Raw genomic sequence first — 19,159 nt, forward strand, 5'->3', positions numbered from 1 at the left:
TATGTGAAGGACATGAGTAGCAAACCGAGGAAACGGAAAGATAAGAAAACGATCGGTACATCATGCGATGATCCAAAGCGCCACATTGTTCTTTCGGGGAAAAGAAACATCGTGGGAGTGGAGGACAAGACAGACATGTCGAGAAGATTATAATATGTTTGCTGAAATTCCGCCCTTCAAAGTGAACACCGACCCAAGCATTAAGTTAAATGATGAGGATGCTCCATGGATACGGCACAATCGTAAGCAAGCAGGGACACAAGGGAAGAAATGATGTGTAATAATTTATTATTGTACCAAACTTTGTTGAATGAATCATGTGACTTATATTACCCGTGATGTGTGTTTGGTGTCCATTTTCGAATGATTCGATTGATTCGAGAGATAGCACTGATGATACATGAAATTTGGAGTGATTTAGTCATACTCCTGCCTAGGCGTATAATATGCATACTCGTAGTCTTCATAGTCGCCGCCGTTGTACTGGTAGTCGTCGCCTTCTAAGTTACCACCGTCGTCGTCGCTGCTCGTCGGCCGCTGTCGTCGGGCGGCGCTCGTGGCTCGAGGCGAGGGTAGCGCGGGCGGGGGATATCGCCGGCCGTGATGTAGTCCATGACGCTCGCGGAGTCCGGCCGTACCACCATAGCCGACGGCCGGCCTCGTGGAAGTTCCCGGGAGGCGGACCGTCCTCCTCATACACGGCGAGCGCCCTCTCACGCCGATTGATGAAGAAGGCGTCCCAAGTATGATGGTTATCGGGATGCCGGCGGGGATTCATCCGCTGCTCCGGCGTGAGGTCGAGGTAGTAGTGGTTCGTGATGGCTGCCCGGCGCGCGGTACCCGAGGGAGGGGAGGGACCGGCACGCCGCCGGCGCTCAGGCTCCAGCCGGCGGGGACGCGGTAGCCCGGTGGGCAAGGGTAGTTCGAGGCGCAAAGCTCCTCCACTCGCTGGTAGGTTAGAGTGGGTGCGGTGGAAGCCATGAGAGAGTGATGAGAGATTGGAGAGATGTGATAATGCTGGCCAAGCCGGGCAACATATATGTAGTGAGAAATGGCGGGAAGAAAGAGGCGGGAAGAAAGAGGCGGCGGGAAGAAATTGGCGGGAAGAAAGAGGGGGGGAAGAAAGAGGCGGGAAGAAATTGGCGGGAAGAAAGAGGCGGGAAGAAAGAGGCGGGAAGAAATTGGCGGGAAGAAATTGGCGGGAAGAAATTGGCGGGAAGAAAGAGGCGGGAAGACAGGGAAGAAATGGCGGGAAGAAGAGAAATGCCCGTGATGTGTTTGAAATGAATTAGTTTTATTTTTATGAATTTTTTGATATATTATTTGTATTTTTAACATTTTGAATTGAATTGGTTTTATTTTTCTGAATTTTTTGATATATAATTTATATTTTTAACATATTGAAATGAATTAGTTTTATTTTTCTGAATTTTTTGATATATAATTTGTATTTTTTACATATTGAAATGAATTTGTTTTATTTTTCTAATTTTTTTGATATATAATTTGTATTTTTAAGATTTTGAATTGAATTAGTTTTATTTTTCTGAATTTTTTGATATATTATATGTATTTTTCACAATTAGAAATGAATTATATGTATTTTTAACATTTTGAAAAAGAAAAGAATTTTGGAAAAGGCCTTTAGTCGCGGTTGGCACTGGCCAACCGCGACTAAAGGTCATTTCCGCGAGGAACAAAAAAGGGGCGAAAAAGGCCTTTGGTCGCGGTTGGCACGGCCAGCCGCGACTAAGGGGACCTTTAGTCGCGGTTGGCCGAGCCAACCGCGACCAAAGGGTGGTCCCTATATATTCCCGCGGCGCGAACCGCCGCGCCAGAGTCTCATCTTCTCGATCGATCCGTCTTCGTCGCCTGCGCCGCCGCTCGTCTTCGTCGTCTGCGCCGTCTTCGTCGCCTGCGCCGCCGCTCGTCTTCGCCGCCGGAACCGCCGCCGCCGTAAGCGTCCGCGCCCCCGCCGTAACCGCCGCCGCCGTAAGCGTCCGCGCCCCCGCCGTAACCGCCGCCGCCGTAACCGCCGCCGCCGTCGACGGATCGAGCCGCGCGCGCGCGCGCGCGCGCGCGCCGCCACACACTGCCGGGGCCACCGCCGCGCGCCGCCACACACAGTACTTCCGGGGCCACCGCCGCGCGCCGCCACACACGTCACCGCCGCGCGCCGCCGGCCGCCGGCGCCGCCGTACGTCCACCATCGGCCGGGAGAGATCGAGAGGGCGCCGGGGCGCCACAGTGTACACGGCCGGCCAGGGTTTTTTTTCTTTTTTTTTAGTTTTTTTTTAGTTTTTTTGTTCTTTTTAATTTTAAGTAGTTAATTAGTTTAATAAAAACGGTAAATTTGACTTAACAAAATTTGAGTTATAAATTTCAGTTATAAATTTCAGTTATAATTTTGACTTAATAAAAAACATATAGTTAACAAAAAAAACATATTTTGACTTAATAATTTTTTGTTTTGTCCACTTATAATTAATGAATTAATTAGTAACTATATATATAGTTAACAAAAAAACATAAAACTTGATAATTTTGACTTAATAAAATTTTAAGTGGACAAAAAATTTCTGAATTTTGACTTAACAAAAAAATTCACTAGCAACCCACCGCCACCGACCCCGCATGTATACGGAGGGGGCGGCGAGGCCCTCGCCTCCCCCTCCGTATACGCGCGGGTTTTTTTCTTTTTTTACGAGAGAGAGGATCGGCACACCGCTACCGCCCTTTCGCCCCTGCCTCGCCGCCCCCCTCCGTATACGGCGAGGGAGGCCTCTATGTGTTGTCCTCGGCACCGCCACCGCCCTTTTGCCACCGCCACCGCCCTCTCTCCTTTTGCCACCGCCCTTTCGACACCGCACTTAAATAATTAGTTTTGACTACATGTTTTCAGGACTGACATATGGCGGACGATAGAGCTGACCCGATTCTGGACAACTATGATCTGGACGTTGAAGACCATATATTCGGCATCATAAAAGGCGATATTCCATATGAGCCGACCGGACAAGAAGAAGATGATATCTCTTCTTATCTGAACCTTGACGGTGAAGATGAAGGGCGCCGTCAGCAAGATGATGCCGAAGAAACGTCGGTAAACGACGATCTTCAATTGGAAGTAGCAACCACCTCCGGCGCCGAGGTATATATATACATTGAGCCTCCGGTGATATACAAACTAACCGATTTGAATAAATATGTGTGTACTAACGCGCGCGACTCTCTTTCTTATTTTAGCCCTCGGCCGGATCGTCGAAAAAATCGAGTACGTCGTCGTCAAAGCGTGGCGCAACCAAGACGATGAAACCAAACGAAACATGCACCATCGAGGTTGTCGACGAAGCAACCGGCAGAGCCACCGGAGCCCAGCAAGAACGCCACCAAGTTTATCGGCCAATGCGGAGCCGTTGTTAGAGAGAACGTCTCGATCACCGTCCGGGAGTGGAATGAGCCAAAGAAGGCACGTCTTGGTTTCACTTTCGTCGATAAGAGAACAAAAAAAGATTGCTTCAAGAAGCTTATAGAACATTTCGTTCTACCTCCGGAATACCGCGAGATACGATGAGGCGGGTAACAAGATTGAGGAAAACAAGGAGAGGTGCAAGCTAGTCAAACAGTTCGCTCTTTCTAAGATGGCCGACGCATTCCGGAAATACAAGCAAAATCTAGCCCATGACTTTGTCAAGCAGGGCAAGACTCCGGATTTCAAAGGACAATATGAGAAACCGCAACATGATTGGCCAGAATTTGTGAAGCAAAAGAAATCGGAGCGAGTTCCTTGAAATGTCGAAAAAAATAAGAAGAATGCGGCCAAGAAGGAGTACAATCATATTATGGGGCCAGGAGGGTATCGCTTTTGGCAGCCTAGGTGGGAGAAGATGGAGAACGAGCTGAGGGCGCGAGGAATCCGTCCAGGTACGGAGGGATGGGACCCAAGGGCCAAAAGCTGGTGGTACGGGCATGGGGGATCGGCTGAACCCGGAGACGGGGAGTGTGTTTATCGGGGCAAAATAATTAAACCCACCCAAAAGCTTATTGAGGCAATGAGGGATGCTCAAGAGGGGAGGATCAAGTTCAACGAGAGAGAACGACGCCACGACAAAAGCCCTCGGGAATCCTGAACACGGAGGACGTGTACGAGGCATGCCCGGGGACATTCCGTGGAAAGTAGGGTTCCCCCAGAACGATGACCCGTACGGTTACAGAAGCCGTAAGAGAAAGATGGATCGGGATGCAGATGTTGTGGCGAAGCTGGTAACGGAAATGGATGTGATGAAGAAAACCGTGAGTGTACTAGTAGCCGAAAGAGATGCAGCTCGGGCGCAGCATGAAGATCATCCAATGGATCTCGGAAGCCAGCGGAGAAGAAGCGGCGTGGCTTCCACGGAGGCCTCACCGGCCGGTGCACCGACGATCGAAATTACTGCACCGGAGCATCCGGTGGTCGAGTTACTGCACCGGAGCCTCCTCGCTACCCCGTGGACGATATAAAGGAGATGAAAGCATGTCATCCGTATTATTCTATCGGGAACATGTCCATGAAGGTAGCCACCGGCGAGTGCTTTACCACACGGAGCACTCCACCACAACAACCCCATTCCGGATGGCTATGCTCGTGTCACGGTGGAGGAGATAGTCCAAGGGTTTGAGGACCTGGACATTGACATTGCTACACCTGAAGGGCGACAAGACTTGGAGATGTCAAGCGCCAGTTCATTCTGTGGCAGAAGAAGTTTATCAAGTTTCCAGGGGAGGAGCCAAGGCAAACAAGTCCACCCCCCTCCGGTGGTGGTGGCGGCGGCGGTGGTGGTGGTGGTGGCTCACCTACATCTCCGGCGGGTAAGCCGACGCCGTCCCCCAATTCACCTCCGGCGGGTAGCGGACGCCGCCCCCGGTCCTCGTCCGGCGGGTGATCGGACGCCGCCCCCAATCCACCTCCGGCGAAGAAGCGAAGCGAAGCAGTCCTGGGTTATTAACCCGGACCCTTACGTACACCGCAACCACAAAGATACCAGAGCCATCACTTAAGCCTCTCACCAAGAGGTCTTGGGAATGTAGTACCGAGGAAGTCGAGGCGGGCGCGGCTGCTGATTTAGAGAAATGGAAGGCGAGCTGCAAGAAGAAAATAGAGGGCGAGCCCAAGCCAGTATTTTCTGATGAGCAAAAGAAGTGGGCTAAGACATTTTTGAACACACCGTCCCAAGCCGCGAAGAATCTCCACGACGACTATGAACGTGAACTTCGTAGGCAAGCACGTGCACTCACGTTCGGGAGGAAGCGAGGAGGAGGCGGAGATGCAGGGAGAAGAAAGCCTTGGAGGAGGCCGAGAAAAAATTAGAAAGGGGGAAACAAGTTGCCCAGCTCGGGAAACAAAGTAAACAGTCGATCCCCCCGCTCATAGTGAAAGCCGCAGGTCCGGAGGACGAAGGGGATGATGTCATAGCAGCTGCGGCAGCACAGGGATTGACTGTAGCGAAAGCCAAAGAACAAGCGGCAGACTTAGGTCTGACTCTTCGTGTAGCATTAGGCCTTGATGACGTGGCAATGAAGGACGTAGTATTTGGATATGTGAAGGATGGTCCTCTCGTCGAGCCTGCGCAGGAAGAGGATCTACCTCGACAAATGAAAGGTACTGCTAAATTGGTACAAGGGTTACATAAAACTTAAAAACGCCGGAGACTATATTTATGCGGATGTTAGACCTGAGCATCACTTCAAACATTACTCTATAACAATTCAACGGAATGAATTGTTCCAGCTCATTCAATCTGCGCGAGCTCGACAAATCTATCATCAGTTGCTATGTTCTGTAAGTGATTTATTAATTTCTACCCCATCTCGTTCATTGCCTGCACTATATATATATATATATATATTGTCCTAACTATCTTGTGTGTACGCTATTATGCAGATTGAAGAAGCGGGAAATGCGAATAAGGCTCATCCATGATGTTGGGTTCATTGACCCACACATCGTTAATTCATATACGTTAGAACACCACCCCAGGGACGTGGAGGCGGACCTGTGGCGGTTTCTTACAAAGCGAGGAACTCAAAAGTGATATTCTATTTCCTTACCATTTTGGGTGAGTGTTTCTGTCTTGAGCACATTCTCTTTTGTTTACTCCATGCATGGTATGTGGCTAATCGATGAGTTATGCATGATCTGTGCGTGTATCGTGTCCACGAGGTTCCACTTGGATTCACGCTAGTAATTCAAATTCATAACTCCACAGTTCTCGTCCACGACTCTCTGAATATGGATTCGGCGCTTTGGGGCGACATGAGAAAAATGATGCAAAAGTAACTATTTTCATTCATTTGCGCTCTATATCGATCGGCCTATTTAGTTCATCATTTCCTAATATCAAAAGTAATTATTAATAACTCTCTTGTTCATTTAATTTTCTTTGCCTCGTAGGGTTTGGAGACGGTTCGTAGATCAAAAGGTCGGTGAATTTAAAAAAGAGCTGCAATTTAAAAGGGCAAAGACTGCGCACTGGGGATATTCAGCCACCGGGGACCAATCTATGTGGATACTATGTTTGTGAGAGGATCCGGAGATACACCACCGAGCGGGAGCCGTCCGAGAACAACCTCAAGAGGATTAACCTCCGGGCGATGCTTACTCCGAAGCTCGCTTCCGACCAATTCAAGAGGAACTAGCTGGATGGTTGGCGAACCAAGTCATCGATCCTAGAGGAGAACACTATGTAGAGGACGTAGAACTTTATATGCACTTATAAATTATGTATGGAAACTTGTTCAAAATTGTATATGTGGTCGTCCGATATTGAATATATATTATTGTATATTCCTCTTGAATTCTTTTTGGTTCTAATGTCAAATTTGTTTGAAATTGTACATTCACATGCATGTATACCATAGAATATGTGAAACTCCTTCAAAATTAAAATAAAACACAAAAGAAATAAAACAATACAACTTAAAAAGTAACCAGGTTAGGGGAACCAGGTTAGGGGGGGGGCTAAAACCCTAAACCTGCGGCGGCCTTTAGTCGCGGTGGGCGAGCAGAACCGCGACTAAAGGTCCTCCGCCCTGGCGCTCGCCTGCCGCCCACGTGGACGGGCCTTTAGTCGCGGTTCGTAAGGAACCGCGACTAAAGGGGGGGACCTTTAGTCGCGAATAATAGGTCGCGGTTGCGCAACCGCGACTAATGGCAGTTGCGCACCGCGACCGAAGGCCATTTTTCCACCAGTGGATGACTGTAGGTAGAGTATCCTGTCTATGTGACAGTTTATATGCAACTGTAATTTCTTCAGAATGAGCACACGTATGGTGTTAGTTAGCAGGTAGCAATGTTCTGAATAACTTACCACAATTCGTTACAAATAAAACACTATATACTACGATAGGGGTGTTGCATATGCATTGGAACCATTTAACAATGGCTAACATTACTAATGAGAAAATCACATACTCCCTCCAGCCTAAATTAATTGACGCATGGAGTATTAATTTGGGCCGGAGGAGTATTACTAACCTCAATCTAATAACGATAGATGAGGCACATGCTTAAATTATTCAATGTTTCATTTTCATACACGTGTACAGAATACAGTCTTCCCTAATTCCCCATGTTATCTAGATAGGAAAATTTAAACTTGCTCTTGTCATTTCCCACTTAGCAGTCGCCATGCCTCAAGTCTCTCCTTTGTTGCGTCATCATCACTGCATTGGCGTAAGAACATACCTAATAATACAACTCTTTACACAATATGTGCCAACATCGAAATGGTAGTGTAAATGGTTATGGACAATGAAAATTCACAAATATAACATGGGGAGTTCTATGGTTTCTTTTCTACCACATGCACGCAATATTGTTAACGTTATGTCATACACATCCAAATATTGTTTTGAAATTTCACATATACGTGTGCGATCCACTCTAAATATTGTGTTTTAGCATATGTCTACATTGGAGAAAAAATTCTAATTCTTGTAACGGATCAACTCTAAAGGAAAGTACAAAAATATATTTTCCAATTTTCTCATTTATATTTCAGTACTAATCCTACAAAGGAGCCTTTCATTTTCTCTTTTTATTTCCAATTCAACAAAGTCATCGCGCCTCTCATGTTTGCATACATTCTTCTTCGACACATCTTCTTCTCCGTTGCCTCCTCTTCATCACTACCATGACGTACAAGAACGTACCTTCTAATACCACGACATGGGCACAATATGGTAATACAAACATCAAAATTGTTGTCTAAATGGTCATATAAGTAAAAGATGGAAACGATAGTCACAACATTGAAACAACATTGTTAACTTATCATGTCTATTTTTTATAGTTAGAATTGCAATCAATTTTTTTGTAAAAATATGAATCACAAACATTTTAAATGAGTTTTTCCATGAATTTATTGATGGAGTTCTTTTCTGAGGACTTGTCGTTGTTGGATGATTCTAACATAGAAGATTTGATTGACGATGATGAGAAAGAGGATATCATCTGGATGCTTGTCGTGAAGAATATTGAAGAGACGAAGAAGAAATAGCAGAAGGGATACACGGTGGTTCGTCTGTGCATGACTTGAAACCACTCTCGCCCATGTAACGGTCATTAATGACTATTTCGCTGAGCTTTGCGCCTGCACTACTCATCTCTTTCGTAGACGTTATAAAATGAGAAAAGATCCCTTCGTGTGCATTGCTGAAACTTACAGGACCAAGTGTCCACTTTTTACTCGTGATGACTGCGGCAAAGCAATGATCACAAACAGATTTCTACCTCGTGAACACATATCATGATCTTAAAACACCAGAAATACTATGACGGAGTGCATATATAGTTCACCTTCGTAGTATTTTTCTACGAAGGTGGCCCTTGGTGGCGCTGGCTAGAAAGTGAGCCAGTGATGGCAGCATCACTGCGGCTGCGATGCTCGATTGGTTGGGTTGGGGGTTTGTGCCAACGAGTGATGAGGGTAATTAATGCGGATAGCTTTTGGTTAAATTAGGCATATCAATGGACCTTCAATTCTTGGTTAGGCTCAATTTAAATTGACCATAAGTTGGGCTTAACTTGTATATGATTTTTCTCTTGTGTGATTTGTGTTTTTTTTTCTTATCAGAGCATGCAGCAGAAGATGAAAGAGGATCAAAATATAACTAGGATGTCAAGTGAGATTCATCCATTGGTAACCCATTTCTAATTCATCCGAAGGGGACAGGGTGTTTCTACACCCTGGTGCATATGCATCCTTTATTTAAAATGTATTTTGAACTTATTTAAAAATATTAAAAAAATAAGAAAAAATGTCTCGTCTATATCTTGACAGGTTACATTCTCACAAAGTTATTTCAGAAAAAACCGACATGTAATTTTGTGTGCTGTGTAAAAAGATAAATTTTGGTGCTAAATAATATATTTGTTGAGACATTTTTTTTGTTTTTCTACAGAGGGCACACAGAATATCGGTTTTATGTGAAACTTTAAGTGGGCACATAGAATATGTCCCTCTACATGCGAATTTTTTTTTCCTAATTTTTTTAACTTTTTAAAATATTTTATGTATATACCGGGTGCATATGCACCTGGGATCAGTTTTGGGTTTCCCATCCAAAGGTTTCTACTTTGAATTTTGAGAAACAAAAACTAAAAATTGTCAAATAAACTAAAAGTGGGTTCCTATTTGAATGAATTAGGTAACATTGTGGGTGCATTTTGATTTTACACATAGAAAACACTACCGTGGCGATGAGTTTGTAAATAACCGAGCATAATTTCCAGAATAATGTGTTCCTAAATTTTTTATCCGTGGGACCTCAAAAACTATGCGATGATGCAGAAATCTGAAGACTTAACCTCCACTAAGAAAGAACACTCGGTCGAAAAGTTAAGAAGACCTCGCTCGACAGTACCGAAAAGTGACTTTGGCACATGAGCACGAGTGCTCCCGGTTTAAAAAAACATATTTCAAGATTTCACAAAAAATGAGCTTAAATCTGCACATACATAGAAATCTTCTGAATGTGCTGTAAAAATTTCGGAAGAAAATATGTTGTATTATGAACTATATAAAAAGATAAATTTCTGACAAAATTGTCCCTATACACATCCATAATTTTTTTTCTATAGCTAAAGATACAACATATTTTTACCAACATTTCACACGAGTATTCATGACATATGTATATATTCATGGAATAATTTTTATGATTTTTTATACATAAAAATATAGTTATAAAATATTTCCAAAACGGGAGCACTGATGCTCATGTGCACCAAATCTTCGCCGCGACAGTAGGCGCTTCCTTACAATGTACCCAATTAATTAAGTTGACCATGCATACGATTACTTGACTGCTGCATGTGAGCGAGCTTCCCTGCTTCTTCTTCACCATCGATCTAAAGGAAGATTGCATTGCATGTGATCTTCACACGTACGTGTCTGATTCATGCACCACTCCTCTTAATTTCATTTCACGGGTAGATGGCCAGGTAGGTCACCAACTCGATCTAAGAAGCATGAAGTGTTCTAATTATTTTCGTTGTGAAAATCGTACTGATATTACAATGTTTGTGTGATGGGGAGGTGTTGTAGATATTTCAGCTTGGGAGGAAAAAATATCTAAGGGGTTCATGCATCCGCACCCATGCGATGAAGGCCCTCCTATTAATAACAGATCGAGAATTCAATCCTGGGAAAATAACATGTCGGAAAACATGCCAAGTTATGGGCAAAAATTGGATCTCATATAGAACACCATATACACAACGATTGTGATCTTTTATATGGGACCCATCTATTGATAGCTACAGTTACTAAGAAGAAAATCTTGTACTACTATAATTTATCCGCCGACGATAGATGAGAGACCGATGCTCAAATTATTCGGTGTCGCTTTTTTTTTTGTTTCGAAGGTACAATACTGCAATGTACATGATAAAGTAGGTACACGTGTAGAGAATGCAGCCGTCTCTTAATTGTTCATGATGTCTAGATGATTAAGAAGACCTAATATATTTCTCCACTTATCCTGCGAAATAAATTTTCAATTTCTCTTGTTATTTCCCACTTTACAAAGCCACCGTTCGTCTAGTCTCCTTTGTTGGCTCCTACCCATTACTGGCTTGACGAAGGGAATATACCTAACAATACCACTATTTACACGATATATGGTATCACCAAGATTGAAATTGTAGTGTAAATGGTCATGAACAATGAGAAGTCACAAAATGTAGCCACTGCATGGACACAATATTGTTAACCGATAGTAAGTCATAAAAATTCAAATACTGTTTTAAAATTTCACATAATGCGTGTCTGATCCACCACCACCACTCATCTTTATTTCATTTCACGGGTGGATGGCCGCGTAGGCCGTAGGTCTACAAACTCAGGCGAAGAAGCATTTATCGACGAAGAATAATATGTGAAAGTCATGCTACTATATATAGTGGACATGATAGGGTCATATGGTTAGTTATAGTATTTTAGCGTGGGAGAAATTTTCTGTGAAATAAGAAACCATCTAGAGATGCATACTATCCTATTGATAACATATTGGAAATTCAATCTCGAAAAAATGGCATGCCAGAAAAGACGTGCAGTTATTGGCGAAGGTGATATGGTTTAAATGGGATACCCATAACTTACGATGGTGATGGTGATCTTTTATGGGCCCATCTATATATTGGCTAGAGTTAAGGCGACAAGCTTCTACTCTATAACTATCATCTACTGATCTACTATATGAAGGACACATGCTCAAATAATTTGATGACATATTCTTTAACTTCAAGGTATATCACGGTAAAATTATGTAAGCCTACACATGTTGCTTAGTATCACAATAAACATGTGTCTGCGATAAAAAAATTGATTATAAAACTGTGATTAATCGATAGCATATGGTACAATGGAGAATTATTTCTAATTATAACTTGTAACCGATCAACTCTAGAGGTATCTTTTCAATTTCTCTCATTTATATTTCTATGCTAATCCTACAGAGAAGTCTTTCATTTCGTATTAATACAAACATCAAAATGGTAGTGCAAATGATCATGGAAAATGAAAGGTTGAAAAGATAACTATAACATGGACACAACATCGTTAACCTATCATGTCGTGAAATTTCAAACACGATGGCCTCTATTGAAAAACAAAACCGTGGTAAAGGTGAAAAGGGGAGAAGAAACAGAGCTAGCTAGTTTGATTCATTTATCTTGATATACGTATTGGTATTCATTATTTGGAGCATGCTTCGTTGCTAACATATCTCCTTCAATGGTCGTCATCCGTCAGTCGTTAATGCACTCGACTCGGCTCAGATCAGCTCACCTAGCAGCTGTGATGAGGGCAGGCTGTGTCGACCTCGACCGTGATCACCTGCGGCCCTGACGAGTACGACGCCACGACGCTCCTAGCTTCCGTCGACAGTCTCCTAATACTATGAATTAATTAGCGTGTCTGTGAGTGCTCGTGCTACTAGTCCTGGATCATTTGATCGGTTGGTGAAGTGACATGATCCGGGTGGTTCGTGTCTTCTTAATCCGTGTACAGACACTCTCGTCCTGCCTCTTAATTCTCGCATCGCACAAGTTCAAATTTTATTGCGTATTATGCAAAATTTCCATATGAAATGTTTCGCATACGCAGCACTTAACTTCTATTGGATTCATACAAATATCCTTCCCGTCAGGACCTCAAATTTGACTGTCGTCCTTTTCCTTGCCCATACACAATGTTGTACTCCGTCTTTAATAGGGTACTATTTATAATTCTTATTACGTACATTTTAAGTTTGTTTGTACTATTATGAATGATTATCACTTCCGTCTTTAATTAATGGGGTCTGCACATTTTTTTAGTCAATATGACCTTAACGAGGTGTGGGGTTCTGCATCTGACAGTCCTAGTTCGGTGGATTTTTTTTGGAAAAAAATACGACCTACAAATTTTCAATCGACTGAGAACTAATTTAGTTACGACATAACTAAATTTTGTTGCAACCCGTGTTGCAAGTCGTGACTAGCACAAATCTCAAAGCAAATCTAACGGTTTGGATTTTTTTAGTTGCATCCCTATTTACAATTGAAAAACTGAAGAAAAAAAAAGCTCAACTGCAATACAACTTGCAACTAATTAATATGTGCACAACTCATGATACAATCGGATGGTGTACGACTTGACTAAGAATTAACTTAGTTCTCAATTAGCTAAGAACTAGCAACTCCGATTTTTTTTAACATGGCAACCTCTTGGTGAGGTCGTGTGGTTGCGGGTGTATTCTGGACCGTTGATTTATTTCTCGAGATTCCCACTAGCCTTTGATGGAAAAATTTCTTTCTCTCTCTTCATTTTATCTGAATCTCAAAGTAAAAGTAAAACGGATGGTACCCAAACACCCACACTGTGCGTGGAATTACAAAGTATTTCCCCTTTGTTATCTCCGTTCCAACATGTAAGACACAATTTGATTGTCAAAATTCATGATTTCACTAACTACTAATCCAATTAAAAAGTTCGCTCTCGGCTGGCTCAGTTTATGTTAGACCAAATTGACAGACACCATTAGATTCGTATTGAAAAACACTCCGCACGATTATTATTCTGCAACCATTGGAAAAAAATGTCCAAGAATGATTACTTGTCAAAGGAGAAAAAGAAGCCTAACTCTAAGATTGATTACAGTGCATTGCATTGTACGTAATCCAACATTAGCGTCACTGTACTGTTTAGTCTTATGGTACACATCGTCAAGTCATTTTCGGGACAGGCCGGCTGCCAGTGTCAACCAAAACGTTTCTGAACCAGGTTAGTCTTCATGCATGACAGCTTGCAGCGAATGCGAGTGTCATGCCTAAGACTGAGTATGCATCTACCCTTGGTGGATGGGCGTTAAAGCCTTGTCCAAATCTGGAGATTTTGGTTTCCTAACCAGCTCCTCCTTTTCTAGAGCAACTACTCGGCGAGATAATTTTATATGTAATTTAAGTCCACGTGATAAATTCGTGGTTGCAATTGCAACCCCATGTGTTATTCTAAGGTGCACGGAGCATAAAAATTTCAACGATTTTGAAGTCGGCTTAGTTCTAACTTAATTCTTAGCGAGAATGGCTTACAAAACTATTTTATTGAAAACAGTAGTTGTAAAGAACACAACCGAAGGGGTAACGCTGCATCTACATTATGTACCGAACTTCCAACGAGATGCACCAGGTGCTAACCCCGCACTATCGGTGCTTAATCTTTTACCACGGATAATGCCGATCATCGCCGTTGACCGATGATGGCTGGCCACCCTCTTCCTCCATTTTGTCAGGCGCATCACTCTACTGCACCGACCTGTCCCGACAGAAAGCAAATTCTTCACCCCTTAAGACACGGAGTGAACATTCAAATTAATAATATTTTCCACAATCAACAACATAAAATATAAGTCATGTAATTTTATATGTAATTTACGTGCACATGATAAATTTGTGGTTGCAATTGTAGCCCCATGTCCCACGCAAAAGAAATTGCAACCTCATGTGTTATTCTGAGATGCACGGAGCATAGTAAAATTTCATCGATTTCGAGGTCGACTGAGTTCTAATAAATTCTTGGTTAGAATGATTTACAAAATCGTTCTATTAAAAAAAAAAGTAGTCCAAGAGAACACAAGAGAGAAGTAACGGTACATCTACGTTATGTACCGAAGTTCCAAAGAGATGCACCCGGTGCTAGCCCCTAAGACAAAAGAGTGAGCATTCAAATTAACAATATTTGCCCACAATCAACAAATCAAAATAAGAAGTCAGTCGGCATGATCTCTACTTTCTTTCATAGTCACAAGAAGCAAACAAAACCCCCGAAGAAATCAATCCATCCGATCGATCTACTCTATCCACCCCTGGCTCCGACTGATTGATGGCGGCATGTGCTTGCTCCGGGGCAAGAAAATATCTGGGAGACACGTAGGTAAAAGCTCGGCCGCCATTGATGACACGCACGCACAGGCAGGGCAGGTGGTAGGCGCGCGGCCATGGATGCCGTCAGCTCCGCCTTCGTGAGGAAGAAAAGAAGGGCAATGCGGGCGGGCGTCGGGGGCAAGCCAAACCTACCGCTTCCGCACGCCGATTCAATGCGCCGGTCACGAGTTGGTTGGCGCCATAAAGGCTCCACCTTTCTCCACTCCCTTCTTCTCCTCTCTCTTCGACTGCCAGTGCTTCGTCGTCATCAAGACATCGATCCCCTAGCTCTCCTCCTGCTCGGATCTCTCGAAACACCATCCAGCTTCTTCGATCGGTCTGTCTGTGTCTGTGTGTGTGATTGGAGGAAGTGAAGTGAGGTTCTGAGGCGGGGAAGGATGGATCCGTCGGGGGCCTTCTCGCGGAGCTCGAGCAATGTGTCGCTGGCGTCGCTGGTGAGGAGCGGGAGCGGCGGGAGCGGGCGCGGGAGGGGCGGCGCCGTGGGGAGCAGGCGGATGATGCAGCGGGTGCTCCGCGGCGTCATCACCTTCATCTTCGCCATCGGTACGTACGGACTACGGCTTCTTCCCTCCCGTCTGCTGGCTGCTCAAATCCTCTCAGTTTCTTCGTTAATTTGCTTTTTTGCCGGTCGATCTCGGGTTTTCAGCTGATCCGTGTCTCCGATATGAACCTCGGATGTATCATCTCCAGTCTTAATTTCTTGAGATGCGTACCTGTTTCGCTCTTTCAGCTTGGTTCCTACCCATGGCCTGAGCAGAACAGGGATGTTTCTTTGGTGTACACCTTAGCTTCCAGCTTCAGTTCATACTGATGATCTTTGTTCAGAAAAGAAGGGAGCATGTGTAGATGATAGCATCCATGCTCATCTATGTTTATGCAGACCTGTGTGCGGGGGCAGGATCCGGGCGTTGCTCTTTCTATCTTGCTCACAAAATTTCTCTTTTTTCTCCCCCACTGCGGAAGAACGGATTCTTCACCTGTAAAACTGAGTTTTATTTCCATTCACCGAGCCCAAAATTTCGCTCTTAACAATTCATTCAGGTCCACTGCGGTGTTTCATTCGGGTCCAGTTCAGTTTTCAGTGTTCACAAAATTAACTGTGTGATCTTTGTGCAATTTCGGTTGATCTGCTCCACATGCCCTGCAATCTTGTTCATCTGTACGTACTTAACACTGATCTTCTGAACATTGACATATCTCTTGTGCAGCGGGGCTGTTCCTGGGAGCCGTCACCGGCGGTCTGATCGGCCTCGCGACCGAGAGCGGCCTGTTCCGCGGCACGGGCATCGGCGCCATCACCGGCGCGCTGGTGTCCATCGAGGTCGTCGACTCCTCCATCCGCCTCTGGCGCTCCCGCCGGTCCGGGATCTGGAGCATCCTCTACGTGGTAAGCGCCCTTAACCGCATGCCTGATCCATGGATCAATGGATGGTTGGCAGCAAGTAGATAGGAGTAGGACAGCAAACTCGCAACTGACGCACGCGCTTGCTTGCTCATCTAGGCTTCCTTGTCTGTTGATGTATCAGTGTTTCTTGCTTAAATTACGTTGACTAATTGTGCTCGTGGCTTTCGCTTCCTAATGATGTGTTTATGTTGCATTGCTGCTGTAGAACCCTAAACGTGCTCTCACCTTTTTAAAAGGCTTAACCCAAAGTAAAAAAAAACAACTTTTTTTTTCCTTAGCTTTACGATGCAAAGCTTGGATTATAATTTCCTGAGTGGTTTGTGGTGTGCATTCTTACTTACCTATCCTTTTCATCCGAATATGTTTTGACCACAATTCTTCTGAGGTTGCATATCAGAATGAAAATGTCTTTTGATGCAACAAACTTTGGGTTGGCTGAAACTTTCTGGTCTGCTTGATCCTAACGCAAACATTTTAATTACTGGAAATGCAGCTTAATGTGATCTACAGCCTCATCACGGGCAGGCTTGTTCGCGAGAAGGTCGATCCGGCGGTGCAGCGGGTCGTTCGGAGCCAGGTCAGTTCATCACCTGCAATTATGTATCATACATGCATGGTTGATGCAAAGCTACTCTCTAAAATTATTTACTGCACTTTCTATTTTATCTAAGAGTATCCTGCATGTTTATTTGGACATACAGATGAATGCTGTGGACTCATCGCAGTTCAGGGAGGCCCCTGACCTTTTCGAGATCGAGGGCACCAACGGCATGCCGAGGGCGTCCATTGATAAGCTGCCTGAGAACAGGATCACCGAGGAGTACAACCGGAACGCCGTCGGTGATCTTTCAGGATGCTCTGTCTGCCTCCAGGTCTGAAAATCACACAATCACAATATCCCTTAAGCCCGCTAACACCCAAAGCATAAACCTCTCTGCAGTTTTTTTACTCCCCTAAACCTCATTGCCTTCTGTCATGTAAACACTCAGATTTTTTTCCTCATTTTGTTTTCTTGTGAAGATCATTGATTGTTTAGAGTGATGAACTTCTTTTACATGATTTGTTTTTGAACTTCTGTTTACATGATGTGTTCTCTGACCTTTTTGGTGATGTTGCTGGTGGTTTTCAGGATTTCCAGATTGGGGAGAAGGTGCGGAGCTTGCCCGATTGCTGGCACGTGTTCCACGTGCCGTGCATCGACGGCTGGCTGATCAAACACGGGTCGTGCCCATTGTGCAGGAGGAAGCTCTAGATCATCATGATCACCATCCTGGACGACGATCGATGAAGAACTGTGCTCTGTTATTAGAAAGGAGGCTATGGTTGCTGCTTTGCATGCTGTGTGTGCGCGCTATGCCTGTGTTGCTGTTGCTAGGAGGCTGACATATCTATAGAACGAACCCTAAATTTATAGAGTTTTTGTTTTTTTGCTTTTGCTTTTTGATCTCTCTCCCGATCAATGTAATATAGTACGTACTACTGAAAAATGAAAAAGCACTGGACCGGCTTGCGCTTCGTTCTCTGGTAATATTACATATCACAATATTGTACTATCTTGCATGGACTCCGAATTACCCGAATTACCGATTCATTCGACGATCAGTTGGTAACTTGATATAGTGAAATTCCTAACGAACATGATATTTTGGGACTTTTTCCTTCTGGGAATGATAACCAGTAGTGCTAGAAGCACTCCCTGATTACGGATCTCACAACTTCAGTATGTCTTGGGGTTGGGGGCGTACACTTCAGGATCTAGCTGTCTTGCAAATGAATAGCTATACTCCAAGTGATCCCTTCCCTGGTTGTATGTGCTGGAAGAATTCCGCAACGACGCATGCGAGTTTATAATCCCACTAACTTATTCTTGCAATAAAACGAGTTTATAATCCCACTAACTTATTCTTGCAATAAAAGAAGAAAGCGCTACAACAATGTAGAGATGACATACTTCCAAAGGAAAATCCACTTTGGCTCATAAGAGCATATGAATCCGTTGTGTAAAAATACTTCCATAATGATGAGCATCTATGTCTTCCTCCTGCATGCTGCCCAGCCGTTGCTGCAGGCTTGTAGGGAGCGTCTTCATACCAGGAAATTCTGTAATGGTAAGGCGTTGGAGAGATGAGTATGTTTGCGGCCCATCTGGTAGGGATGACAGGGTATTGCAGTCACAAAGTTTAAGGAGCTCCAACAATGGGAGCTCTCCCGAGCAAGATTCCAGAGATGTCAACCCATCACAGCGCCTTATGTCTATTTCCTTGAGGGACGGGGAAAGATGGAGAACCCCTGTTAAGCCATCACACATATCTAATTTTAATTCTTCTAAGTGCTCCTCCCAGGCTTCAGGCGATGATAAGGATGAGACTTCCAGTATACTAGATGACCCATGATAAATCGACAATGCTGAGTGTGCCTGCTGCACCCTCCTGCCGAAATTAGACTTAACCTTACTGCACCCCGAAATTTTCATTCTCCTGAGAGATGGAGGGATGCTGAAGACCTCAACCAAGCTGTCACAGAACCATATCGTCAGAGACTCTAGACCTGGCAGGAGCTGTTTCGTTTGTGACGATGTTGATGACTCAGCAGGAGCTTGTCTATATCCAGTCAGTTCATTGCAGCGATCAATCCGAAGCCTCCTCAAGGATACCAATCCTTCAAACTCTTATTCTGGCCAGTATACGAGCGCATAGCACCCATAAATTGTCAAATCTTGAAGGTGTACAAAACATGCACACAGCTCTATCACATCCGACTTAAAGTATTTTAACACCAATACCGCTAGA

The 19,159-nt window shown here is 44.1% G+C and overlaps 1 protein-coding gene across 1 annotated transcript; it reads left to right on the forward strand.

Annotated features, from left to right (window-relative positions):
* The first annotated feature begins 15,040 nt into the window (after positions 1-15,040).
* On the forward strand, positions 15,041-17,885 carry LOC124701769 (NEP1-interacting protein 1-like). The gene is made up of 5 exons (XM_047233874.1): positions 15,041-15,508; positions 16,174-16,352; positions 16,864-16,947; positions 17,072-17,242; positions 17,500-17,885. Exons 1-5 carry the CDS (start codon positions 15,343-15,345, stop codon positions 17,620-17,622), a joined length of 723 nt encoding a protein of 240 aa, XP_047089830.1. The 5' UTR covers positions 15,041-15,342; the 3' UTR covers positions 17,623-17,885.
* The last annotated feature ends 1,274 nt before the right edge of the window (positions 17,886-19,159 follow it).

Source organism: Lolium rigidum, chromosome 1 (genome assembly GCF_022539505.1).
Source record: "Lolium rigidum isolate FL_2022 chromosome 1, APGP_CSIRO_Lrig_0.1, whole genome shotgun sequence".
Lineage (NCBI taxonomy): Eukaryota > Viridiplantae > Streptophyta > Magnoliopsida > Poales > Poaceae > Lolium > Lolium rigidum.

Excerpts from the sequence above, each read along its gene's own strand:
- LOC124701769 (XM_047233874.1), top strand. The coding sequence starts at position 15,343 with ATGGATCCGTCGGGGGCCTTCTCGCGGAGCTCGAGCAATGTGTCGCTG. Across the intron at positions 15,509-16,173 it reads CACCTTCATCTTCGCCATCG|CGGGGCTGTTCCTGGGAGCC; the intron begins GTACGTACGGAC and ends TCTCTTGTGCAG. Across the intron at positions 16,353-16,863 it reads TCTGGAGCATCCTCTACGTG|CTTAATGTGATCTACAGCCT; the intron begins GTAAGCGCCCTT and ends CTGGAAATGCAG.